This window comes from Phalacrocorax carbo, chromosome 6 (assembly GCF_963921805.1).
Source record: "Phalacrocorax carbo chromosome 6, bPhaCar2.1, whole genome shotgun sequence".
Lineage (NCBI taxonomy): Eukaryota > Metazoa > Chordata > Aves > Suliformes > Phalacrocoracidae > Phalacrocorax > Phalacrocorax carbo.
The window spans coordinates 55,468,360-55,495,159 of record NC_087518.1 but is presented as its reverse complement, the minus strand read 5'-3'; the positions used below and the strand labels follow the sequence as shown (position 1 = coordinate 55,495,159).

At 40.6% G+C, this 26,800-nt stretch overlaps 1 protein-coding gene across 5 annotated transcripts in view; it reads left to right on the top strand.

Moving 5' to 3' along the window:
- Window positions 1–1,654: 1,654 nt before the first annotated feature.
- The window catches only part of TTLL7 (tubulin tyrosine ligase like 7), an 80,954-nt gene continuing 55,808 nt past the window's right edge, over window positions 1,655–26,800 (top strand). For 2 of the 5 annotated variants that reach the window (XR_010373468.1, XM_064455404.1), the window contains exons 1-4: window positions 1,655–1,841; window positions 22,082–22,210; window positions 23,126–23,247; window positions 23,933–24,000. Coding sequence is in view for 4 of the 5 variants with exons in the window: in XM_064455404.1 (XP_064311474.1) it covers window positions 1,733–1,841; window positions 22,082–22,210; window positions 23,126–23,247; window positions 23,933–24,000 (428 nt within the window). In the remaining variant the exon portion in view is untranslated. Of the gene's footprint in view, window positions 1,842–3,238; window positions 3,364–21,751; window positions 21,928–22,081; window positions 22,211–23,125; window positions 23,248–23,932; window positions 24,001–26,800 lie in introns of all 5 variants that reach the window. The other 3 variants (XM_064455406.1, XM_064455405.1, XM_064455403.1) reach the window with 3 other exon arrangements.

The following is a 26,800-nucleotide window of genomic DNA, read 5'->3' as shown; positions in this document are numbered from 1 at the left end:
CAGAAATTATACCTCTGTTTCTTTTTTTTTTGACAAGCCTAACAAAGGTTTGAGTGGTAAATAAATGATAATTTCTGTGTATCAGTAAAACACACACTGTAAGCTGCAATCAAACCCAATAAAAATATGTCCGTAAAAAGTAAGACATTCTTTAACTTTACAAGGTACAAATCCATACCACACATGACAAAACAGTCTGACATCTCTCTAGGATCCCCTAAAGGATTTTTCATGTGGCTTTTTGTCCTTAAGAATCATTCGAATACTTGCAAGAAGCACATGATCTGCTCCTATTAAGATATCAGCTTACCCTGCAAGATGTTAAAGTAGAACAAAAACCATAATGCTGTTCATGTTGCAATTACATTTTCAACCAGCCTGCTTCACATCATTTAAAATTGTCAACTTCTTCCCCTCCAGTTCTTTCAGGCCAAGAAAAAGAAAACTTTAAGCTAAGCCTACTGATTGGATTTATTTGTAACTACTTTGGGAAGGCAGTTGGAGAAATTCTCGTGGAAGGCCTATTTTAGCAAGAGATTGTGCAGAAAAGGTTAGACTGAAATTGATTTTAAAGGTATGCAGTAGTGAGGAATGTGTGATGTAAGAATGTAATAGGATGAATAAAGTAAGTTAATTGATAAAACAGAAGAAAACCCAAACATTAGCAAGCAGAATAAGTCAGTAAAAGATACAGCTAGTTCCATGGCAAATATAAATCAGCCTAAATCCAAGCAGTCATTTCCACTGCTTATGAATCCGGCTCCTAACCTTGATAAACAAAAAGGGTACTAAATCTATTGAGAGAGTGGATTAAATTTCAGATACTTTTATTATTTTCAAAGAAGATTTTTTAAAAAAATTTATTCTTTTGGTAACACTCTATAAAATCTTTGCGTGACAAATGTTCCTCCATTTTTTTAAAAGCCTTTAACGCATTGATCTGACGAGGTCGCGTGCCGTATGCTGGGACGCGGGGCGCTTCCGCAGGAGGCTGAGACGGCGCGTCCCGAGCGGCACGCCGCCCTCAGGCACGCAGGAGGGAAGCATCGCTTACTGAACTGAACGAGAAGGGGGGAAAAAAGCCGTTTTCAAAGGGCGTACAGCCCAGCGGCTCTCGGCAGGCCACGGCGGGCCCCGCGCACCCCGCGGCCGCCGCCGCCGGGGCGCCGCCCGCACCTCACCTCACGGCGATGCCCGCTTCGGCGGGGCGGGGGAAGCAGCGCCCGCCTGGCGGCCCGGCCCTCCCCGCCTGCGGCAGCCCACCGCAGCGGCCCTTCCCGACGGCCGGGGCCAGGCCCGGGGTCCCCTCGCCCCGCAGCGGCCGGGAGGCGCGGCTCCGAGGGGCGGGAGGCAGCGGACCCCCCCCCCCCACGGCCGCGGCCGGGCCGGTGAGGCGCTGCCCGCGCCGTTGCCAGGTCCTCCGCTCGCGTCCTCGGGCAGGGAGACAGCGCGGGCCGCTCCCACCGCCAGCGGGGAGGGGGAGACCGGCGGCTCGGCGGGGCTGGGCCCCGCTCCCGGCACCGCCCGCCGCCGCCCGCCCCGCTCGGTGGCCACCGCCCGCCGCCCTCAGCCGCTCTCCCCGCGCGTACCTGTGTGGGAGGGCCCGTCCTCCTCGCCCCGCCTGTCCGGCCGCCGGCGGTGCCCCCGCGCGGGGAATGGTTTCTCCCAGCTCCCCGCCGTAACCTCCCGCTCCTCCTCCCGCTAGTGCCCGGCTCGGCAGCCGCCGGCTCGGATGCTGCCGCCGGGGAGGCGCCCGACGCTCCGCCCGGCCTGGCCGCGCCGCGCCGCGCCGCCCGGGAGCACCGCAGTGCTCGGGGGCCTCCCGCCCCCCGCCGCCACAGGTAACCCTTGAGGGAGCGGCGGGGCGCTCGCCCTCTCCGCCCGCCCGTCCCCTCGCGCCACCGGCGGCAGGCTGCCCGTCCCCGGGGGGAGGCGGCGGAGCGGCCGCCTGTGGTGATTCAGCATCGCCGCCCGCGCAGGAGGGGCGGCGGGGAAGGGCGGCCGGGGGGGTGCCGGCGAGCGGGGCGGCGGGTGCGTGGGCACGGGGAAGGGCCGCCAGCCCCCGCCGCTCCTCGGGTGCCCGGCCCGGGGCGAAGCGCTGCCGGCAGCGGGGGGGCCGGGCCCCGCAGCCCGTGGCGGGACGGCGCGGTGCCGCCGGCCCCTCGGGAAGTTTCCTGAATGCTGCGGGCGGGAGGGGAGCGCCACCGCCCGCGCCCCGCGGGGCGAGGAGGGGGGCCCGTTCCGGGATCTGCCTCCCTCCCCACCCCGCAAATTTTGCACGCCAAGTCCATCAGCCGTGCGGGACGTGCCGCCGGTACGGCCGGGTCTCGTCGGAGCCAGTTAAGGTTAAAACGGGATCGCCTGTTGGCAGTGGCGGTACCCCGCGGAGGCCGAAATGTAGAACAAGTGAAATCTCCGGAGATGCGAGTCCTTCCTGGGCTTCTCTGCGCTTAGCTGGGAGTCCGTCATCTGCGGAATATTTCTGAATTTCTGCTATTGAAATCGCACGTAACTGTAAGGAAAAAGGAAAAGCAATTGGTGCTGGAGTTGCTGCTCAAGTCTGCGAAACTGACTTAGGGTCTCAGTATTTATCGCTTTTGTGCCTTTTGTATTTGCAGTTTGAATACCAAAACTAGCTACTCCTTCTCAAAAAAACAAACCAACCCTAAACCAACCAAGAAACACCACCCTGCCCCGGTTCAGTATACTTCTCTGCCTAAATCCTTTGTTAATTTTATGTACCAGGGTGTTAGCACCTATCTAAATAATACTTGAAGAAATTCTGCTGGCTGTTTTCACAACTGAAAGACTAGAAGCATTTTTTGTGTGGGTAATGGTTGCCCCCCAAATTCTACAGAGTAGCTCTAAATATACGGTGACTTGGCATCAGTAGAACCTTTTGCCCCTGTTTTAAGTACTACCATGTAGTTTTTAATAGAAATAGGGTATGTGTTAATGCTACTTTGAACAAAAAAATGACAGAAGCAGTTGTTATGCCAGGGGTTTTCCTACATGGTGAGTAAATATAATGTCTACGCTGACACATGGAAGTATTATTTTTGAAGCCAGATTCTCTGAAGACAAATGTTACAAAGTTTCAGGAAATTACATGAGCTATTTCATACAGAATATGTAACTTCTTTCATAAGGAAAGAATGTGTTTTTACCTGTAGGTACTGTCAGTATTATGCAAGAAAGTCTAGAATAATGGTTGTAAATTTTTTTTTTTTTTTTCAAGAAAAAACGCCCCCTTTCTATATTTCTGATGGTTTGGATACATTCCACATACTTCCGAAGGGATCTGCCCACTAGTTTGGGAGTGGTAGAAGAGGCCAGGAGATCAAGCCTGTCAGCAGTTATTAGGTAATTATTCCAGTAATCTAGCAATCATTTTAGTAATCTGGGGCTCAGGTTTGCAATCAAATCAGGCGTTGTTCCCACGCTCTTCTGACGCTGACAGTGTCAAACTGGCAATGTAGATAAAGTTGTGGGCAAGTCTGAGAAACTAGGAGATGAATTGGTCAACAAGCAGTTAGACACTAAACCATCCTGCAATCTTTTGTGTAGGTAGGACTTTTTTCTAAGATCTTTATAATACTCTATGTTGATAATGAAAGCCATAAATATATTTTTGAAGGTGAAATGTGGGGGACTAATGCTGGCTGCCGACTGTGCTTGCTCTGGATTGTCAGCATCAAGAAAGGCTGAAATATGATTTCTTGATTTGAATCTCCATCTGTGGGTATTTATTCTAAGTTTTAAAAATCTCTGTAGGATACATATGGCAAATGAGTCATTTCTTGGACTTCCGCATTTTCTAATGTTCGGGGGTTTTTTCTTTTTTTTTTCTTCCCCATGTTTTAATGTTATATTAAGGAGTATTTTTGTGTTTAATAGGTACGTGCAGATGCCTCATACAAATTGAGAACGTGTTATTAATTTAAGGATGGAAATCCTTAGAAAACCAAGAAAATTGGAATGAAATCTTAACGTCTGAAATCGAGAAATTGATAACATTTCCCAAGCTACCTTGCATCTACTTGTATCAAGCTTCTGTCTTGTCCTAAAAAATGAGCATGACAAAATGTTGCAAGATAATTTTTTGATATGTGAGTCACTAATGTTTTTTTGGCTTTGTGCTGCAGTTTTATCAGTGTAAAGGCAGCTTATTAAAATCAACAATGCTTATTTCTCATATCTGTAAGTTGCTGCAAACCTTCAGAAAATGTTGGGTGTTATTACTGCCTTGAAGGCTTGTGACTTTTGGGCCAATCCTAAATCATGAAGACAATGAATTGTATTGATTGGCCTTGTAACAGTCCTTGAAGAAAAAGATGAAAGCTTGTCAGCCTTCTACCTTTTTGATGAGGTATTTCCATCATCTGGAGTTGACACAGTGACTCTACAATCATCTGAGGCAGGAGGGAATAGTCATATTTTCCTAAAAGAAGGCTAGATGCGGTATGAAGATAGTGGGAGTTAATTTTATTTGGAAAGATGCTTACAAGCATTCAAAGTTAAGAAAATTCATTGCAAGTACTACAGCATACGTATTGGGGGATATTAGCTGGATTTTGGTTGCCCCTTGTGAACTTCACAGTATTTAGCCTCAGATTCACTACTTTTTTTTTTCCTTACACACCTACAGAGTTAATTGGGGCCATTCAGCTTCTGGCAGTAGGATTCAAATGGCCCTTATTAAATATGGGGAAGCTCTTTAGAGCTCCATTAATGCTTTCCTAAAATCCTGCCAGAGTGGTACTTTGCAGCTACTCCTTTTGCAGACATTCCGAGCTTCATTTAAAGTTTACTGGAACTAATAAGCCTTTTAAATATTAATATTTAAAATGCTAATGTATTTTAAATTTAGAATGGAATTCGCTGATACCCTCTACACTGATGGGTAAGAGAATCATCTGTAATTGGGAATGGATACGGGGAAAAAAAACGTTGTGACGTACTGAAGCGGTCAACCTTTGAATCTGTTGGGCATTAGAGCAAATCTTCCTGCTCCACAGTAGCACCCCTCTTGGAGCCAGAAGCTTTCCCAGACCAGGAGGTTCTATAGTGCCTTGTTGTTCTTTGTGGTGGTGGATGCAGGAACCTACAGGTTCTGCAGGGCTTAGTCTTAGCCTTTTGTTTGTTCGCAATATTCTTCCTTGCCTTCTCTTGTAAATGTTCATATAGCTGTACAAAATCATTTTAAAATACCACCACATTAACTTATACTCACTTAACATTTTTGCTCTTGCCTTGAACTCCATACACCAGGAAACAAGCTCTAATGTAGCAGAAGAAATTTTTGGTTTTGTGTATTAAAGGACTAAATGAAGCAGGCATAATGGTTCTTGCCTTCAGTATCAGTTCTAATCCGAATATTGGGGTCTCAAAGATGAAGACCAATGCATATAGTTGTAATATTTCTTTTCCAGATGTCAAAAATAGAAGTTCAAATAGTTTAGAATGTTTAAAATATAGGTATTTATTTAAAAAAAGATCTTTGCTTCAAAGGCAATATTTAAGAATATAATCATGTTTTATGGTGAGCATCCATCTCTGGGGACACAGAAACAGTACGGCTTTATGGAGAGTCCAGATTAACCATAATAATGAAAGACACAGAGAAGAAGACAGCATTCTGATTTAGGACTCGCTTTTCCCACCTGCACCACAAGCATCGTTTTGGGAGGATATCCCACGGAAGTCTAGTACGCACCACTGCTCAAATGCACCTTAGATGGCTGCATTACTGTTAACTGATAGAAAACCTGACCGCCTAAAAGGATGTAAGTGCTTTACGCTGCAGTTCAGGAGCCCCTTCTGGCCAGCAGTACTAATAGAGTACTAACAGTCATTCTTAAGAAGACAGACTAAATCCACTTCTCATATATAATAAATGCTACAGAAAGAATTGAGTGGGGTGTGGGCTTCACAGTAGGACACAGCAATGTGTTGACAAGTTTATTTTCATCCTTGCTTAGTAGCAAAATGCTAAATATATTCTTCTTTGGTTACATTCAAGTATGTTTCCTTCCAACTTTGTCCTTGGGTTGACATGTGTTTGTTTTATTTTTAGCGCTTGAAAACCAGCACGGTGATACACCTATAGGGTGCAGTGGAAGCACTGGAGTATAGTATGAGAAAATGAAATCAGATGCTTAATACTGAATTCATGCAGGTGAAGAGGCAAAGACTGAGATACTGTGTATGCACGCAAGAAAGGGTGGACTGACAGGGCAGAAGGCTGTGAGATTTGATGGGGAAATTGCTCTTATTTGTGTGCTCAGAATGGACTTGTCTCGAAAAATGTGGAATAGAGCTATGTGATGGAAGTCTGCATTTTCTTTGCTTTTGTGGGTGGTTTTCATGTGTTTAGCATTCATTGAACATTACATTTCTGTGAGTTTTGTTATATTGTTTTATTCTTCCAGGCTTATCGCGGTGGGGTGCGGGGTGGGAGAAATGTGCTAAAACACTTTATATGAATTATTGATGGAAGAGATCTGAAAGACGTGCAATTTATTCACCCAGGAAAAAACAACCTTTTTATTACATTTTATTTCATGTGGCTTTTTAGAGGGATATAATAATATCCTACTTTTTTATCTTTGTGTCAACCTGAAGTCTTTGAAAGGCTATAAATTACTACTGAGCATTAACAATTAGGCATTAATTTGAATAAAAGATTTTTTGCTTAAAAACGCACAAGAGTGATGTGAGAACATGACTTTGGTACATTTTGTACCATTTTAAAAATGGAAGCATTTTCTGAAAAGAATGCTTCTGAGGATGGGGAGGATATATTCAGTAAGTAAAATAAAGTGTTACTGCATGGCGAGCCAGGAATCAGTGCTGGTTTGGACTGTTGCAAGATTTTTAGTAGAGTTGTGAGTCTTGTAGGACATTGGCCCAGAGCAGCATCCACAGGTGAAGAAACAGAAGAAAAGTGAGGGAACAATACAGAGTTAGGTCTGAAATTCTAGACACCAGTTGAGAAGCGATGTGGTTAATGACCCCAAGCAGTTGCTTAAAAAAAGCCTGTTTATGACTTTTCTCTGTTGCCTCTAGGTATGAAAATGACGGAACATTGTGGCCCTTCTGCCAAAAGCAACACTTGGGAATCCAGACATACATGGGAAGCAAGCCTTTGATATTTTCTGAGAAAGTGAAATAAAATTTATGAGGAATGAAAATAAAAGATATATTTTTGTGAGCAGATGTTTGGGAATGCCTGATGCAGATACTTAGCGCACAATTTAGTTTCACTGATAAAGAAGAAATACCTCCCAGTCAGTCGTGGGACGTGCATGCATAATGCTATTCCAGCTGTTTGAGGGTGACACGTTAATGGTCCAGTTGAGGCTGATTCTCTGCAGCAGTAAGAAAATTGGAACCAAGACAGTATGAGGGGCTATGGGAAAAGTTGTCTGTGAGAAAAGACCTGAGCAGAGATGTCCAGGTTTCACCACCAATTCTGTGCTTCCACAGGAAATTGTGCCTTGGTTGGTTGCACTGAATTTCCTCCCAGAACTTCCTACTGTTTCAAAGTTCTTGAATTCATCTCTTCTTCAGTTTTGGAAGATGTACCAGTCCAATCGTGGCTCAAGGAGAGTTCTTAGTCCTTGGTGGGCTGGGTTTTTGTGTTTGTTTTTTTGTTTATTTTACGTAGGGTGAGGTTTTAATGCTGAGCATCTTGGATGGGATTCATCTCACCAACATTTATTCATCTACAATCCAGATACCTGCGGCTGCCTACACTGACTGTATGTAGGCTGTCTGTGAAAGCACCTCAGAGAAACCAGCTCAAAATCTACATTGTAGGGGTCTACATTTATACAGATGAATCCACTGTTGTGTCTTTATATTGGAGGAATAAATGTGCTTGCATCATAAATGTGTCATCTGTGGGATTGCATTGTAGTGCTTTTCCCTACTGATTTGGGTGAAAGGGAGAACCACACTTCTTATGAACTGGGGAAAATGGCAACAAACTGTGGTAGAGCTATTGAATTTTCAGAGCATTATTTCTTTGTACTCATGGTCCAAATATGGACATTCCTCTGACATTCTATTTCACTTGAATGGGCAAGCAGGAGAGGCATTCTCTGTTGTTCAGAGAGAGCATCTACTCTTACAATTCGTAAGCTTAAGGGGAGAGGAAGTGAGAGGAAATGCCACTTACATATATTGTAGCCTTTGCACATTCTTCTCCCAGCTTCATTCTACCTGTATGTGATTCCTGGAGGATGGCATTACAGCTAGTAGGACTGTAACCGCTTTACGTGAATATATCCTTCTCCATCTCCCTAGAATCTGGCTCTCCACAGCACTTTGTCTTTGCAGGACAGGTGTGACAATAGTGGTGCAGTCGGCCTTGTCTGGCACGTGTGATGGGCCTGACTGCTCTACGACAGGCACAAGAGAATGGAGTGCAGTTTTGTTCCCCAGAGTTTTCTCTCTTTTTTTTTTTTTTTTTTTTTTTTTTTTTCCCAAGAGGAGAAATAACCTGTTGGACCAGTCCACCCTTGTTAAAATGTACTGAGCTATCGGATCAGACCAACCTTTTCTTCATGAAAAAGAAAAATAATATGACCGAAGTCATCTTGTGAAAGGATGTCAGAAAACAATTTCTCATTGATATAAATTGACATTGTAAAAGAAAAAAACCAAATTTAAGAAATGTGAATGGTTTCAGGGTACTACAGAAAGGGTTATCCCAGGACGGGAAGTAACATTTATCTTTCCATCACTTAAGATTTCATTTGGTTTAAAGGTTGCTGTATGAGGTCGTAATCCTGGCCCCACTGAAACCATCGGTTTGATTGCAAAACCGGAATCTTATTGGTCTGAGGGTGGAAGAGAATCATAACCATTTTTCTTATAGCGATTAATGAACTATTAATCTTCTTTAGCTTACTTCTGCTACTCTATTTTATGTTATAGTGGTCTTGACCTCTTAATTATGCATTTGGAGAAATCATTGTTCTGGTTACAGTACCTCATGTCTCTGGTATAACTCCTTCCCAGTCACTGAGTCATTTTCTGGTTTTAGATTTTACTTCTTTTTAGCTTATTGTTATGACTAAATCCTACTGACTTTCTTCCCACGGCTCTTGTCACACTGTAAGTAAGGTGGGAAATAGCGCGTTCTTTTCTTATACCTTGTATCATGCATTCTCTTTTCAATCAAAACACAGGGAGAAAAGGCCTAGAAAGGGTTAAGAAAGAGATCTATAAAGTGCTAGGGATAGGCTGAAAGGGAAGGAGCTGCTGCAGCAGCCTGTCTTTCCCTGGTGTACCGGCGCTGCCTGAAACTGTATCAGCTGTCAATTATTGATAGAAAAATCTGTTTCCAGAGGGCTGACTCTTCAGATAGTTTCAGCAATGCAACACTAACGGTAAGTGATTTCATTTTGCTATTTCTACCATAGAATTATTTTAAATCTGTTTCCATGTCAGTGGGAGGTCCCGGTATGACTGTTTATTCTGCAGTATCTAATCTTGTCAGTTAAATCCATGATAAATAAACACTTTGCACTCTTATCAGTAATTTGTATGCAGATGCATTTGGTATATAATCCTGCCACATGCTGCTGCGAAGTTGTGTGGTGTGGTTTTTTTTTTTTTAATTGCTATTGCTCTTTATTGGAAACTATGTTAATTGAAATACATTACCTTCCGACTGAACGCTTATACATTCTGTCCAGCACATATATTTTGGAATGAGGTTTTTTCTCCCCCTCAGGATTCTTGTGCCTTTTTTCCATTTTTATCTTCTTTCTAATCTATCCTTGAGCTTGCAGTTGATCTTTCCTTATAATAAAGAGAGCTAGATTTGGTAGCATCTTCTGAAATCTTGATCCATTAGCTAGACAAAATATGCTTCTGGAGAACAGCATGAAGCTGTTCCTGTGGTGATATGTCTATATATTGCCTGCACAGTAATCCTGGATTCTGACCCTGTGCATCCTACCTGAGCTACAAAATTTGAAGCACTGCCTTTAGACAACCAAGCAGTTCTGAAATGGATGCTTGAAGCTTATAATCTTTGTTGAGAAAGAGAGAAAATCAGAGGCAACTCAGTTATTTTTAGCTCTATCTCTACTGTGCTGAAGGTTTGATTTAAATGGACTGTAGTTATGACGTGGATGAGACATGGGTTGGTCTTGCTACCAAATGAGACTGTGTCAATTATATTCCTGAATTGTGCTGCCAGCAGGGCTGTTCTGGAACCAAAACACTATAATACAAAACAAACTGTGTCCACAAAAGTCAATAGAAATATCTATATTTACTTCACTGGGCTATGGGGAAAGATCCTGCTAGGTATGGCTTGATCTCATTTGCACTATAGACTTGAGACAAGTGTTGTACTTTGTGTACGTTTCTTCCAAATGACGGAACTGGGAAATTTCCTGTAGAAAAGCTCTTTCTCTGAGTAATCAAAGGAGCATAACAAATGGGAAGAAGTTTAATAGTTGTGAAATAATATTTAGAGTCCTGGATCAACAACCAACTGTGAATCCCAGTTTATTCTCCATTTCTTTCTGTTTGGATTATCAATGGTCTTCTCCTTCATTTTCATTTGTACTAACACTTTGCATTAAACATATAATGGAAGATTTATTCTTATGGTTAATAGGTGTGTTGTAACTTTTCTATACCTTTGTATTTATAAATAAATTTGGCTCAGTTTGATGCGTTTCTTTCTTCCTAATCCATGGTCATCAGGTAAATATAATACTCGCTGCCTACAAAAAAGTCTTCTATAATATGAAGGGTGTGATTTATTTTGAGTCAGAAGCACGAAATAATAAACATTATAGTTTTCAGCCTAAGATAATATGATTAAGAGTGTGTGGATCAATTCTCAATCATGTTTTATTTTGGGCGGTGGTGTGTGTTGCTATAACAGTAAGAAATTAATGTATTTGTTTCTTTTGAATATTTGAAAACCAGTTAACTTTGTAGCCAGCATATATTTGACTGTCTAAGTTTATGCCTTTCTGCTTCATTAAGAATGCACCTTTAAAAAATACAAGGTTAAAGCAATGAAAAATCAAATTGAGCCCTGCTAAATGAATTGAATATCCCACTGCTCAAGCTTCTGGCTGCGGACTTTTATTTCAGTACATTTATCAAGCGTAGCTCTTAACCAGCACACAATGACTTTTTTTTTTTAAAAAAAAAACAACCACCAAAACAAAAAAACCCACACACTCCAGAGCCAATTGCTTTTAAGTGTTGCTTTTTGGGAGCTGACCAAGATGGATGAGGACAGGGCTAACTGTGATATTGTTCCAAACTTGGAACTGCGCTGCTGCTGTGATTTAAGTCATGAAGGCAAATAGGCATGCTTAGGGCAGTTATCTCCACAGATTTTGAAGTTATTTTAAACTGCATTAAAAGCTCTGATGTCAGTAAGATCTCTGTACCTCAGAGGCAATGTATGATTACTCAATAAATAAACTGTTCCGTGCTACAGGGTTGCATCAGTAATGCTGTACTTATCATTCAGAAGGTACCTTATTCTCATCCTCCAAGTTCAAGCATATCCTGGAAAATTACTTTTTGGTGGGCTATTCTCATGCTTTGTTCTTTTAAGCAAAAATTAAAACTAGTGTGTATGACGTATGATGTACCTCATTTGTCTGTCTTGTTTTGGATATTCAATTTAGGGTCAATATTTAAGGCGTGTTATTTTTCTAGGCTTTCTGACAACATGCTGAATTTCTCTACCAATGAGCAGTATATACACAAAATATTTCTATAGTATGATACTGGAGTCTCATCTCATTACTGGTGAGGACAGTGACTCTATTTAGATCCCCTACAATGGATAAAAATAGCGTGACACAGAGGGTTTGGAGCCAATCCAGCCTTTTAAAGGAATTTTTATCAATTGGGTCAATTCCAGTTAGAGAAGCTTCTGAGGACTCCCATCCTTTTGAAACTGCTGATTTTTGCCCTGTTTTCATTTGCAAAAATATTTTCAAATCAGGGGTACCCCATTGAGCCCCAAATACTAAGCTGTGGGGAGGAAAGCATGTTTTTGCCAAAATGTTTTGTAGGTGTTGGAGCTTCTGGCTGGCTTGATCAGCTGTTTGTAAAGTATGATGAGCACTGAGTGTTGGTTGCAGTAGTCGTTGTGATGCTGTAGGCCAGCTGCGAGTATTTGACTGTCATTTTTTCTTTACAGAGTAGAAGTACATGGCACAGGCATTAAAATGTTAGAGGTCTGCCAGCCCTCATACAAGCATACGAGTATTCCCAGTGGAGCTGAGCTCATTGATTGGAAGTGTCAGTATAATATGATAAACAATTCAGTGATCGTGTATGAGCAACTTCTTTGTACTTCCATGGTCAAGAAGATTTCGAATAGATGTTTCTTGTGAGTGCACCTGGTGGCTTATTCAGGGCCTGATTTTTTATTATTTTTTTTAATGTTTCACTTCAGGTGCTAAACCTGTAGGCTAATGTTTGCCAATTTATATTTCAGGCTGCTTTGTGAGAGTCATCCTTGTTGCTAAACTAGAAAACATTGTTATGTGGCAGCATGTGAATTAGGATGATGTAATCCTCAAATCAGAGTTGTTGTGGGCCATGTGTGATGACAGCAGTCTGCATCTAGAGATGCTGAAATAGATCTATGAATGGTAGGCCTGTAAAAAATGAGATGTAGTGGGACATACTTCATGTGGGGCTAAGGTGTGGCTCTTGCAATGCGCAGAGGTCTGTGGAAATTATTTTAACTATATATGTATTCTTGTATCCCTGAACTTGAGGCTGTTTTCATACCTAGCCAATGCTTTAAGCAAGAGAGGCAGAATTTGATGTGTGAGTGGGAACCTTCTAAAGATAGTATCCTCAGTAAATCTTCCCCCAAGGGCTATTTATAATATAAGGAATCATTGCAAATATATCAGCTTCATTAAACAATTACTGCTTTTTCTGTTCTACAAAGACAACTATGTTGATATATGTAAAATGTTAAATTGTCCTGTCTTGTAGATACTGAAGATTTCTAGCTCTCGCTAGAGAAATAAATCTTTTGAGAAGTGAACGATAGAAAAAGAAAGGAATAGTTTAATTTCAGCAGTCATTAGTGTGTGGTGTACACAATTTAAAACACCCTGTGGTACTTGTTGGCATATGTTGACATGCTGTAACGAAGGGCATGGATGGCGCACTGCAAAGTCAAAAGCAGAGCGGCGATGTTCCCGCAGGAGCCACAACTCAATTCCTCTCTGAACTCTCTCATTTACCCTTTCCCCTACCAAAACCACACTGTTAATGTCAGACTTCAATATTACCGTTACACAAAACCATTATTGCACATTATCATCTCTGTTTCTCTCATTAGCGGCCATGGCCGTCTCACCACAAAGAGCGTTGGCCCTTAGCGTGCAGCAGTCCGGCAGCCCGCATGGCTTCCTGCACTTGTGGTCCCCAAGACAAGTTGAACAAGGGTCCTTCAGCTGTTTGCTTTGAAGGGAATGCTTCATTTGAGGGGACGGGTATCATGCCACTCAGCTGTCGCTTGCAGAGCTGATGTGGCCAATGCACTCTAATGTAGTGTATGTTTCTAGGCTGAAAATGCCTAGATTGCTCCAGTGCTATTTTAAATGAAGGTGGAATAATTGTTGGTGTTGCTGAAGTAGGTAGTTACAATAAATAGGGATGGGTTTCCATTCAGCAGTGTTCAGTGGAACTTACTGTGGGGCTAGGAGTTTTGAGAGTTGGTGAAATGCTGTCCTGCTGACAGATTTATGGTGCTATCAACACTTAAGGAAGTGGTGAGCAGTTGTGCAAGACCTATGCGTTGTCTATGCTTTTTGCTGACAGAGAGTAGAACATTAAAGCTGATGTTTTTTTAGCAGTGAGTGATGCAGATATATGTTTTCTGAAATTAAGATTTTACTGTGTAAAAACACGGTTGCACTTTGGGTTGTTTGGGCTATTTTGTCAGTATTTTTCTGTGCCATTTTGAATGCTAAATGATATTTATTAAAAGTTCCCTGCATTTTATTTATGAATTATTGATTTATAAGTCAGGTTCTTTTCACTTGCCTTGTCAATTAGTATATTTCCTATGTTTACTGAACAAGCAAAAGATTCAAACTTTGTCCTTTTTATTGTAGTCTTCTAATTTTGTCTTGCTTTCTTTGATGGTCCTCTCCTTCAATATTCAGAACATAACTGTGAAACTCTATACCACTCAATTTGCTAACAGTCTCAAAAATGTTATCACATTAGAAAGGGCTTTTGAAGGGTGAAAATGAGCGAAGAGATAGTCACATTGTGCGCTCTGCTATGAAAGACACTTTGGAGGTCACTTTTTGCAAAGAAAATCAATCTTCAGTTTTGAAAGCTTTGACATTGATTTAAATTTGGCCAAGGATTTGAAGCTTCCTTTTGGAAAATGGATGAACTCAAAAAGAAGCAATATTGCTTCAAGACAGCACTGAAAAGAAAAAAAAATTGCTTCTGTGCCCAATTCCGATCTTTGTATATTGTGAGTAGGAAGTGATTAATTCCTGTGAAACACTTCTGTTGTGACACTTCCACCATCTTAACAGCTTCGAATACATTTCCTGTTTTCTGAATTGGAGATACATACTTGCCATTTCGTAGACCTTTTTTGATAATAAACAATGGAAAACCCCAACCCAAAGCGGTGAAGTGCAAAGGCAGGAAAGACCAAAAGAAACTCTGCCATGAGCTGAGGTGGCAAAGCCCCCGAGGCTCTGGGCCAACGTGTGTGGCTGAGCCTCGGAGCTGGCACCGAAGGGTTTGTCTTCTCACCAGACTCCAACCATTTAAGATAACCCATCTTTGATGTTCTCCAGCAAAAGATACAGGTTCACAACTGTGATGTGGACTCTGTTCTGCATTGAGTTTGAAGGTAGACTGGAAGGGTCAGGATAGTTTATGCTCTCAGTATTGCAAATAGGTGTTGTAAAATTATGTTTATTATATAAGCTGTGTTGCAGAGGGCTAAGAGTGACTCTAGGGTCTTTACTGATCGGGGTCTTGAATGGGAAATGGCAGCTGAAAGGTTAAACTCACACTAAAATCACTGTAACTTACGGATTCAGAGGTAGAGTGCTGTTACCATAGCTTGGTTTGGTCATTTTGGTTGTCTGTTTGGTAGTTCAGAGAAACTTTGGAAGTTTTAGAAGTGCTGCCCATTTGGATAAACTACTCCAGAGGACTGTTTTACAGAACTGCATGATTCGAAAAAATTTTAAGTTGTGTAAATCATGCTGTTTGTATTCTTGTGTAGCTTGTAGCTGTCCCCTTAGCAAATCAAATACCTGAGAACTCTGTACATCCACTTTATCTGAAAGAACTGCTGAATAAGCATCTCATCTCATTTGATGGTGAGAGCAAAGGCTGTTGAAATTAATAGATTTCATTTGACTTCAGAATGTCTTGAACCAAACCCTAATGTGTATGCATTTTTAAGCCAGCTGACAGATAGCCTTTTAGAAACAAACTTATCACTTCGATACATTGAGCCTCAAAATGAGGATTGCTTTTTGCATCTCGGATTTCTCTGTAGGAGTGAGAACTTGCCCTTGCCACCAAATTGTTTTTTTTAGCATGTTACAACAAAACTGCTCAGCTATGCTTGGTTGTAGCAAGGACACTTCAACATAGGTTTTGTCAAGACACATTGAAAAAAATTGTGGAAGGGTATGATGCTTTTAATTCTGCAGTTCAATTACTGCAAGTTGTTATTACCTTGCTTTTTGAAGGTGGTAGTGAAGAAGGCATTTTTGGCTATTATAGTTTCTGTTCATGTCTTAATCTCATTTTGAATCCTCATTTTATAGCTTAGTTCCAGGTCAAAAGTAAATTATAGTTTTGTATAACTGCAATAAATAGCAGACCCCTCACTATGGTGTATCCAGTCTGTCACGCTCTAAGATCTAAGGGAGAAAAAAACTTATTTAGGTCAGACTGAAAAAAACAGAACTCAGGTGTTCGCTAGGTCAATGCTCAATGCTCTGAAGACTATTTTAACTTCTTTCTTTTTCATGTGTCTGTGAAATTTTTTATTTTAATTTCCCATCTAATTGGGGAGTGGGGATTGCAGCGTGGTGATGTTGTCCTTCCATCCCTGTGGTCATCTGCCAAGTTCTGTAACTATATCTTCAGCGTCTCTCCATTTCAGAGTGAAAGCTCCTTATGTCAGGAGCTTTGTGGATTTCTTCCCAGCTACTGTGCATTTCCAGACACTTTTGACAGCACTGAGTAAATTGCACTAACGGGCTCAGAAAAAAGCAGTCTGCTAGTTTTAAAATCTATTCTAAAATATTCCACTGTTGGTGAGTGATTACTTGTCTGTACACAAAGAATGCAGGAAATAAAACTGACGATCTAGTTTTTGTAGCATTTTACCTAAGTAAATACAAAGACACTTAAGAGATATTAGTTGTTTCTGAGAGGCCCTATCGTATGTGCCACGGCTTAAACTTTGAAGTCACGTTTTCAGTTCATATATGTAAAGTTAAGCACATGCATAGCCTATGGAGCTTTTCAAATTGGTCACCAGTGGTGTCACAGTAACTGGAAGGAAGGAAGGAAAAGGTTTGCTTTAAAAAACAGTGCGTTGAGTGGTACAGTGTTGTCTCTGCTTTGGAACATGGAGAATTTCGGTAGGTAAATGATTCTACCATTCTTAATGCTTAAATTTATTGGATTAAATCTATTTTAAACATGCATATGCAACCTAGTCTCTTTTTGTTAGGGTACACAGTAGTGGTTTCATAGTTACTGGTATGATCCCAGTTAGCCTGAAGAATCTCATTGACTTGTGTGTTCTTTGGAATAGAATCTCAAGTTGCACCACTTTATTTTAAATTTGAATTTGACTCCCCCGTCTCTATTTTGATCTGATTAATTCAACCTTTCTCTAGGTTGCTTACTCTTTGGGAAAAAAAGGGTCCGATGGCATGCAGTTTCTATTTAGAGATTAAAAATAACCTTTTCAGCTCCACATTGCATCAGGATGTAAACTGAAAGATCGTGAAAGGCAGAGGTCACTTGTGAGTAGTATGGAGCAAAGAAATTATGAAATAAGAGAGGGATTTGTTCAAAAATGCTTCTATATAACCTAGGCCTAAAAAAATATTTTTTCAGGCAATTTACTAGCTTCTTAGGATACACTTAATTTGTATAACAGCAAAAAATACTCTTAATTTTTTCTTTTCTACAATATATTACAACTTGTTATCAAGCAAACATGGATCATTCCATTAACTATTAAACCACTACTTCCCACTGTCCGCTGCTCTTCACCCAGGCACCCTTATATCTTGCTCAGACTGTTCCCTTAGATGGACTCGGGCGTCTGCTTTGGTCCCTGTCTGTGTGCACCACTTCCCTCTCCAGCCAGAGCACCCTCCCTCTTTTGCCCCTGGAGGAAGAAAGCTCCTTTGTTTTTTCTTTCCTTCCCCCCCCCACCCCTTTTTTCTTTTCCAGTCTCTTTCTAGGACAGGATTGTGTGCAGCATTATCTCTCTTGCTGGCTCTCTCGCACCTTTGCCAGGCAACAGAAAAGATATCATCTTTTTTTCCCCTGTAGAACATTTTTATTCAAAGTGCTTGTTTGTATAAGAATGTGCTAACCTGACAAAGATGCATTCATTTCTTCTTCACAAGTCTGTCTCCATGTATTTATAGGTTACCGTTTTTGTTCAGCCCCCCTTGAATCGGTATGGGTGAGCAACAGACCTTCGCCAATTTGTGTGTATCGTGATCTCAGGGGGGAAATGGCATGTACAGCAGGAACTGTGATACTTTTCTGTCTGAGTGTGAATTCAGAGATTCCCGGTAGCTGACTTGCCAAGGTTAAGCAAGCTCCGTCAGTCCCAGTTTGGAAATAGAATACTTTCTTCCATGTTATTAAAAGCAATCTCTTAGAAACAGGTCTGTCAGGTAGGATACTAGATAGATATGCCTCTTCATTGCTGTAGCTGAGCGCAGGTTATAGGTTATGCTTATTTTATAAGTAAAAACTTGTCACGGTTATAAGAACTGACTCAGAATTTGATGTATTCATAAGCTGCCGATGCTGCTGCCGTTACTGTTGCGTGACCCGGTGGGCCCTGCAATAAGCCTTGCCCTGTAAGTGGTGATTCCGTCGCGGCGGCCGGGGCTGCTGCAAAGTGGTCTGCGCTGCAAGTCTCTTCCCTTCGGTATGCCTGAGACGACTGCGCTCTGACTGGGCGTGGGGCTGGGCAATGATAACAAATCAAGGGATGTGAGCTAGAAAAAGGTGCCTGGGGAGGACCTGGGTCAGAGAATGAAGTGACTCTGGAGTGATTTCTGCTGTATAGAAGTCAAAAAGAGGAAAGATGTGCGGGAGCTTGTGGCTGCCAGGGCATGTGGCATGGCAGTGTTGCATCTCAGTGCTCTGTCAGTGTGCATCCCTCTCCTTCCAGCTCCCTCCCCGCAGCAAGAGCCCTTCATTTATTGCTCTGAGGTGTAGTCCTGTCTCTCCCGAGTGACCCGTTCCCCTGTTAGACACTCATGTATCTTTCTTTCTCTGTCCAAACCAGATTTGTTTGGAGTAACTCTTAGAGATTCTCTGCATCACCATATGCTGAGACAGGGATGAAAAGAGCAACATTTGCAGAGAGTTCGCTATTGTCTGAGGTCCTTGGGGTTTTTTTGGCACAGCTGTTCCAAAACAGCTCAAGAAAGAGCCCCATCCTCTTCTCATTTAGCAGCTTATGAAGTGAATGAGAACAGTGTGATGAAGCCCCACCATGCACAGCCGTGTTAATGGACCTAACAAACAGTTGCAGTTTCCTCGGGAGGATTGCAGCCTCCTCAGTTGCCTGGTCTTAGGTTTTCTTGCTGCAGAACTGGAACTGCACCGGGGACGCACAAAGCATGGAGGTCTAAGCAGGAGCAAGTCTACTGCTCCCGCAGCTTAGCCTACAACTCGCAGCGAGTGCTCTGGGTAATGTATTCCCCCAGATGAGATGCCCTGTCGCTCACCTGGCACTTGACATGGTGGGGAGAAAAGCTGAGACTGTCCAATTTCATTGGACTGTATTTGCCTGTTGGAAAGGAGGTGCTTCCAGCAGGACAAAGGAAAGGACTACATTGTGTGTATAATATTTTGGAAAAGTTCTTCTAATTTAGAACTGCTGGTGTTTTGGCATTCAGTGAAATGGGGGCTTGGAGATGGGCGGCTTAGGAGAAGTGAAGCAATTGTAAAACAATTTTGAATTATTATATACAAGCTTAAGGCAGACTACAGTTTATTGGCATAGGACAGTGCTCGTGAAACGTCAAAATCCTGGAGTAAGTTTGAATATACAATACAGTAATGGTCCCTTTTGTCTTTGAAAAATTCAGTTCAAATCAGGTTTTGACAAATAGACTGCATGTGTCTTTTCAATAAGATTTGACATCATTAGAGGAGTGCATGCTTCAGCTGTGGTGATGAAAATTGTCATCCATAATCTTGTTAAGAAAAGAGTTACTTCAAATATCAGTTTGCAGAGATTTTTGTAAGAGTTAGTCAGTCCAATTACTTTGTTTTCCATATGGGCAAACTACTAATTGTTCACAGAATACTCTGAAGTTGACCATAAATCTTAATCATCGACTCATGTACGTGTGCTAAAAAGTTGGCTGGCTGAAAGTCATGTGCCTTGAGGGTTGGTGCTTTCTATTTAAACCTGGAAGAGTGTTTTAGGCAAAAGAGTAGAATAGTTTCTATATAAAGAAAAACACCAACTCAACAATGTAGTGCAGTTTGGAGCTTTATGGTCCACCTTCAGAATACGGTGTGTTATAGTTACTTTGGGCAGGTATTTTCCTGCGATTATAAGATGAATGAAAGCTCTATGAGCTGCTTGGTTTTTATTACCATATCATAGCTTGTAAAGGATGCTGTATTAGTAAGGGCTGGCATTTCTCAGAGGGAAATATTAGTCTTCTTGACATTCTTCCAAATTTGTTGAAAGTTTTTAGCCAGTACAGCGGAGGAACCACTGCTAGGCGTTTGTGTATGCGCATAGAAGTCCTTAATTGGCTGACAGGCGTACTTCAGTATTATTCCCAGGAATTAAACATGTCTTGTGCTCTGGTGGTATTCTTAGCTTGGGAAACAGATAACATGCAATATTCAGTGAGTCATTGTGCCCGGCACTGCTTTTCCTTCACAGTGGTTTTAGGGAAGATGGATGCTTTCCTTTCCCATCTCTGTGTCTAATTTTAGTAGGCCAGCAGGCAGGAGGACTTTCAGGCCACCTTCTCAGATGATGACATCCAAAACATTAAAACTTCAAAATGACCTGCCAGTTTTAGTTCAGTTTGGGGGGATTTTCTTAGTGAGTTCTGGTTCAGCGAAGTATGTTGCGAGTAGGTATGGCTGGGAGTTACTACTATGCTGTCAAACATTGCATCTGTGTGTAAAGGTATGAAGCTCAAGGTATCTGCTTTTATAGTTTCTTACCAAGAGGGTGACTTGTCCAGAATATAACTGTATCTGTCTCTCTCTCTCTCTGTGATGTGTCCATGTATGTACACACACACACAAAAAAAAAAAAAAAAAGAACCAAAGAGGATTTATTAGTAATGCTCTGGCCATTTTGCTAATGCACATCTTGTCCAATCTTATGACCAAATATGTTTTACATCATAAGACATGGATGAATTTGACTTTACTGTAATTTTCTGCTGTTTAAAATAAGTTTTGAAACCACCACAAGTGGCAATATAAACTCATCTAAAGCTAGGGTAAGGAACTTTAGCCACACATATAATTGCAAAAAAGAAATGAAAGCATTTAAAAATCAGTAACTTATATTGCATATGTTTTGAAAACGTGTAGATCTGTTTGAGGCAGCCTGCCAAAGACAGCATTTATTTCCTTGCAGACTTTGTTATAATAGTGCTGCGCACCTGAAGTCATGTAGCAGTGCGTTTAGAAGTATTTTATTCCTGAAGTTTTTTCCTAATATTTTAGCCCATTTTTCTTCTGTGCTTAAGCTGGACCTAAGAAACTTCTTAATATGTGGGATTTTCACATGTGGTAGTGTATTCATAGAGGGAAAAAAATTTGAAATTTTGCATCAGTGTAGACTTGAAAAACAGCATTTTATGCAAATAATTACTAATTTTAGAAGCTGACAATTCAGATACTTGCCAGGCCAAAGTGCCTTTGAAATTATGTCCGTTGTGTCATGAAGTGGTAATGAAACTCTAGCCATGTGTTACCAAGCGATTATTGGACAAATGCTTTAAAAATATTGAAAAATGAAGAAGTGAAAAAGCATTATTAAGGTGATTTCAGTTATTTCCTATTTGGTACCTGAAAACACATCACACAGTGTGTCTCATTTTAAATTTTTCCTTAAAATACAGTTTAAAATCGCTATAAATTTGAAGGGCTTTGTGGAGGTAGAAGTTTGCAGTGTTGATTGAATTCAGTGTTACCTATTTTCATGCCCAAATTCTCTCATACACAGATGAAAATTAAAAAATGAGGTAATATAATCTCATTTTGAAAATTAATACTGCAAAATTATGTTTTCCAGGAACAAAACAATTGAATTGTAATGAACAAACTTTTGTATATACTGTAACTTGATCAGTCTTTTAAAATAAGCATTAGTTTTGACTTGTTACTACAAGCATTTCCATATTTAGTTTTCTGCTGTTTATATTTTTCTCAGGATCTCTGTGACAAAGTTTCTCCTATATTTTATTGTTTTTTAATACAGATACCTATCCATTCTGGAACTAATATTTGCTACAACCAGAGACTGAAATGGTGTGACCGAAGCTTTAAATAATTTGGCTTCGACAGCTCCATCATTTTCTGAGCACTTGGAACAGAATTTGGGCTCTGCTTCTGCACTATCCTAGGTTATAATGCCATCCTTGCCTAATGAGGGAGGTATGGTAGTCTTGGATTTTTAATACAGCCTATTAATTATTCGGTGTGCTTGTACCGCTAAGTTACAATGAAGTGCATGTTTGGGTTTGTAGTTCATTGGTATACGTTATTTGGGTTATAAAGATGTTGATAGTTACAACGTTATTTCTCAAAGATAACCATGGAACTGCTCCTCTGACTTTGAGTTCAGAACTACCCTATCAAAGCACAATTAAAAGGAAAGTCAGAAAGAAGAAGAACGGAGTCATCACTGCAAATGTCGCTGGCACAAAGTATGAAATAGGTAGGAAGCTACATATTTTGTTTTCATCCTAATAGCCACTGACGCGAGTGAATTACTAACTAATGGGTTGGATTAACGGACTTTGCGTCAAGCTGACAGTGAGGCATTTCCAAAGGATTTTCTTTTGTAAGAAACCTTTGGGGTTTGTTTTTTTTTTTTGTAACATTGAGTTGATAGCTTTGAACACTGTGCATCTGTTACTCCCCACTTGTTACTTGGGAAAGGGCCTTGAAATGCAAAAACTTAAGTAATTAAGAAAGCTGTGGAAAAACCCTCTAATTGTGAGTTATGGATGTGTTTAGAAGTTTACTTAAAGCTTTGAAAGATGAACACTGTAAATTTAATGTTAAATATTATTATACAGAGGTTTCTCAATAAAATCTACTACTGTATTTTGATGCTGGGGACTACTTCAGAAAAATCTTTTCTGCTAGAACCTGCGTTGTGTCTGGCACATAATCAGTTTTTATCTTTCTTTTTAAATATTAAAATAATGTATGCATTTGCTTTTGTAGCTACTGTACCTTGACTAAGGAGGCATTCTTGTCCCCTGTCTCCAGTGATGCTTAGAGTCATTACTTTTTTAAAATTAACATATGTGGTAGCCAAGATCAAGTCTAAAAGCTGTGCAAGTGGACTTTTACTAGATGACCGTGGAATGCCCTGAAGCTCTTTACAGTTCCCATCGGTGGTTGTGCTCTGATTCCAGCCGCAGGTGCTGTAATGCTGTAATGACAGGTTTGCAATAGGCTGATGGAAATATTGTAAGATAAATAACAGCTTGCATGCTAACCTTGTTCTCAGACAAAGGGCTGAATATTGGAAGTGTTTAAATTCTTAACTGAATTTTTAAATTTTGAAAATTAACTATTTTAGAGATTTGAAATATTCCTTAAGTATGTGATTTCTCCATAGTACGTGTAGTAATACGAGAAATGGGATTTGTGAAAACACGTGATGAAGATGAAACAGCTAACCTTATATGGAGTGATTCTGCTGTGCAGCAAGAAAAGATTGCTGAACTTCGGAACTATCAGGTAGAGTGGTAGCAAGCATTTCTGACACGTCTCACTAAACCGCTTCGCTCTGAAGCGTTCAGTGATGTCTCACCTCTGGACAGCTACATTTGTATGGAGAGAAAAAAACCCACATAGAACACCACTGCAATAAGGCTGTATCACGATGTATTTTAAAATCCTATTTCCCTTTCCAGAGTTATTTGTTCATACCACTTGGAATCTGGTGCTTAAGTATTTGGGGCTGTTTTCATGCTTTTGTCTGCCAGCTGGGTGTTGTGAATGATCAGAGTTTGAAAGAAGATGCAAAACATAATTTATAAGTTGCTTATAAGCTTTTAAGCAGTAAGTTAAGAAGCAGAGCCCTCTCCCCAGTTTCTGTGAATAAATAATTCCTTTTTAACCGTTACTTTGTGATAGCATTTTTTGTTCCTAGGTAGCTTTGTGAAAGAGAGTATTATAATCTCCTTTCATGTCTGAAATGAAATCAATGGGCGTACTCATGTTGGTGGAGGAGGATACAATGTACAGTATCTTTAGTATTACTAAGAATACATAGTATGATGTAAGATATTATCTTAAATAATTTATGTGTAACACTAATTATGTTTGCCTGAGCATGCAGTTGAACATTTTAAATGATTGTATTAGGTATATCAGGAAGCTAAAAAGTACCAACTAACTGTCTTTTTTATTCCTTCCTCAGAGAATCAACCATTTTCCAGGAATGGGAGAGATCTGCAGAAAGGATTTTCTGGCAAGAAACATGACTAAGTAATCTTTCTTTTAATATTAAAATGTTTTTCAGCCATAGTATTTAATGTAGTACAATACTGAGTTATTGCTTGTAAGGTTTGTTTATTTTTACTAAGAGGCTATGAGAGGACCAAGAATAGTTTCCGAAGTTCCTTAATAACTTTGGCTTTGGTCCTGGATCTGTAGCATTGGAGCGGGCTATTGTATCTCTCCAATTGACTTAGGTGGAAAACGGTGTGGGTTCAGTTCTCTGTCTATGCGCTGCAGAATGTAGGAGAGCCATAAATTATTGTATAATGCACTTAATACATAATACACCCAGGCATATATCATGTAATGGTAGAACAGAAAAAATAACAGGTATGTGGATAGATATTGTTTAAAATAATTAGTTGTTATATTTTTGTGTATATTAAATATGAAGCATCTTACTGTTTGTATAAGAAATAAGTCAGAGATGCTCTTCTGTCTAATTATAAAATCACCTCACTCTAATGGGGTAACTGGGTTCTGAGAAATTATCCTAGCTGACAATTTGTGAGTAAGAGCTGTAAGAAAACTATACTAAATAATGATTCAGCAGCCTGGTAATAAGGAGAAGTTTAGGGATAAATGTATGTGGATGTTTTGATTCTTCTAATCTAAATTAGTTTAAAGAGCAGTTATTAATAGAGTTAATCTTTTGGCCCCCAATGTTACCTACCCTGCATTTCCTGTTACCATAACATAATTTGTTTTCATATGTTAATATAATTAATGTGATATCTCCTCTCTCTGTTTCCTTTTCTGTCTTGTAACTAGACCACATAGCATGTAGCATGTATGCAACTATTATGATGCAAATATTACATGCATTGCTATGGTGTCTACATGTCTTACATATGGATGTGTGTGTCCATACATGCTACACAAGCACTTTTCATTGCCCCTTCCAGACTTAAACACTAACTAAAACCACAGAGATAGCAAACAGCTATTTGGAGAGGTCCTGGAAACAGTGGAACAGCATCGGTCAGCTTGGTAGGCAGCGGTCTCCCTGTGTTGCTGCAGTTCTGTGATTTAAAAAAAAATATGTGCAAAATGGACAAAAGGCTCTTGTTATCATGCACGCATTGTTTTCAAATACAGTCTGGTTATACCTCTCTCTGTCTACTGAATTCTGAGTTCGAAACACAGTTTAAAGGTACTCAGTGTGCAGATTGCACATGTTATAGATAAGATGGGAATAATTTCTCTGATACGATAACTCTGGGTCAAACATACTTATGTTGTGACTTCACTTAATATCAGTAGAAATTAAGGGTTATTAAGGGATATTAAGATATTAACGGGTTTAATCAGTCTGGTTTTCGCGGTACTAACCTCACAATTCAGTACTTAGTATCCATAATTTATAAAAATCAAAATGATACGTCTTGAGACTGCTCATGAAGCAGACATACGTATGTGAAATCACAAGTCAGTTGCAGTACGTGGTTCGGCTGGCTCTTGTCCGTAGAGTGGAGGATTTTGTTCCATATCCTGCTGTTCTGTTCGTATTTGTTTGAACAGGATAGTGCAGAAACATTAACTGTTCTCTTGCTTTTCTGCTGCATGCAGTCTTTTCTATTGCTGATGCTGACTCATACAGAGTAGCTGTGGGTTTTGCACCATTGATAGTTTATGAAACAACTGTTGAGAACTGGTGGACAGTAGACACTTCCTTTTTATTTTGCTTCTACCTTTGTTTTTATACTGATCTCACCCTTCCATTTTATGCAAGCTGCTGGGAATGGAGAGAAAGAAAAAGATCTACTGGACTCTGAGAGGCAAATGCTCTTCCGGAGGAATTGCACTTCAGGAATTCCTCTTACAGCCAATATCCAGGCACTCTGGACCACAGGACAATGTGGTTTTCACATGCAGCAGGGTGGAAGAGAGCACTGTAATACGTGGAGTGTGTAATGTGAAAGAAGACAACCCAGCACAGAAAGTGTAGGGACACATTAATGGAACAGACAGAAGCAGGAATGTAACTGAGAACAAAAGGAGGCACGAGCATAATTTTCAATGAGAATGATCAGGGAAGAAGGAAAAAAAGGTGCTGTTGTAGGGCCAACTAGATCTTGATTTCAGTAAATGGTGTCTTAGATGAGATCTCCTCATGTGAAGGATAAGCGTGGTTACCGAATGAATATAGTAGGTGGAGGAGAAGGTGTACAGGATTAATGGAAAGGGGAACCCATGTATGAGGTGACATTTTTTGCAACACCTTTGTTTTTTACGTTTAAAAGGTTTGTGAACTGATCATGGACCAAGAATCGTTCTCATCCATACCTACCCACTAACCTCCTTTCATACTTGAACACTCAGAGGATCTATGAAACCTAGGCAGTGGAACCTGTTATTAGACTGACAAGTCATGTCTTTAGTAACCTATGTTTTGTTCAACATCTTTGATTCTCTTGCACAGAAAGCACTCTGAGAAACAAGAGCACAGTCTGACCACATCCATGAGCTAAAATAGCACTCAGAAGAACAATAATTTGCTGTTCAATTCTCAGATCTCCTGGTAAGGGCTGCAAAGGCTAAAGGATAAAGCAGCACAGTGAAGAAGTGGTTACCCGCAGTAGTGGATAGCAGATGTGCTGAAAAATAGGGCTATTGTAATGGAATAGGTCTTGATTCCACAAGCTCCTTGATGATGTTCCGAAGCCGTTTCTGAATAGGGCCAAGCAGGGAAAGAACTGAGCTGTGTTCTTATGTTGAAAGTTTTAGTGAGCCCTAGAACTTGTAGACAATGGCTAAGTATTCAGCTTCATATTATTGTTTGTAGCCT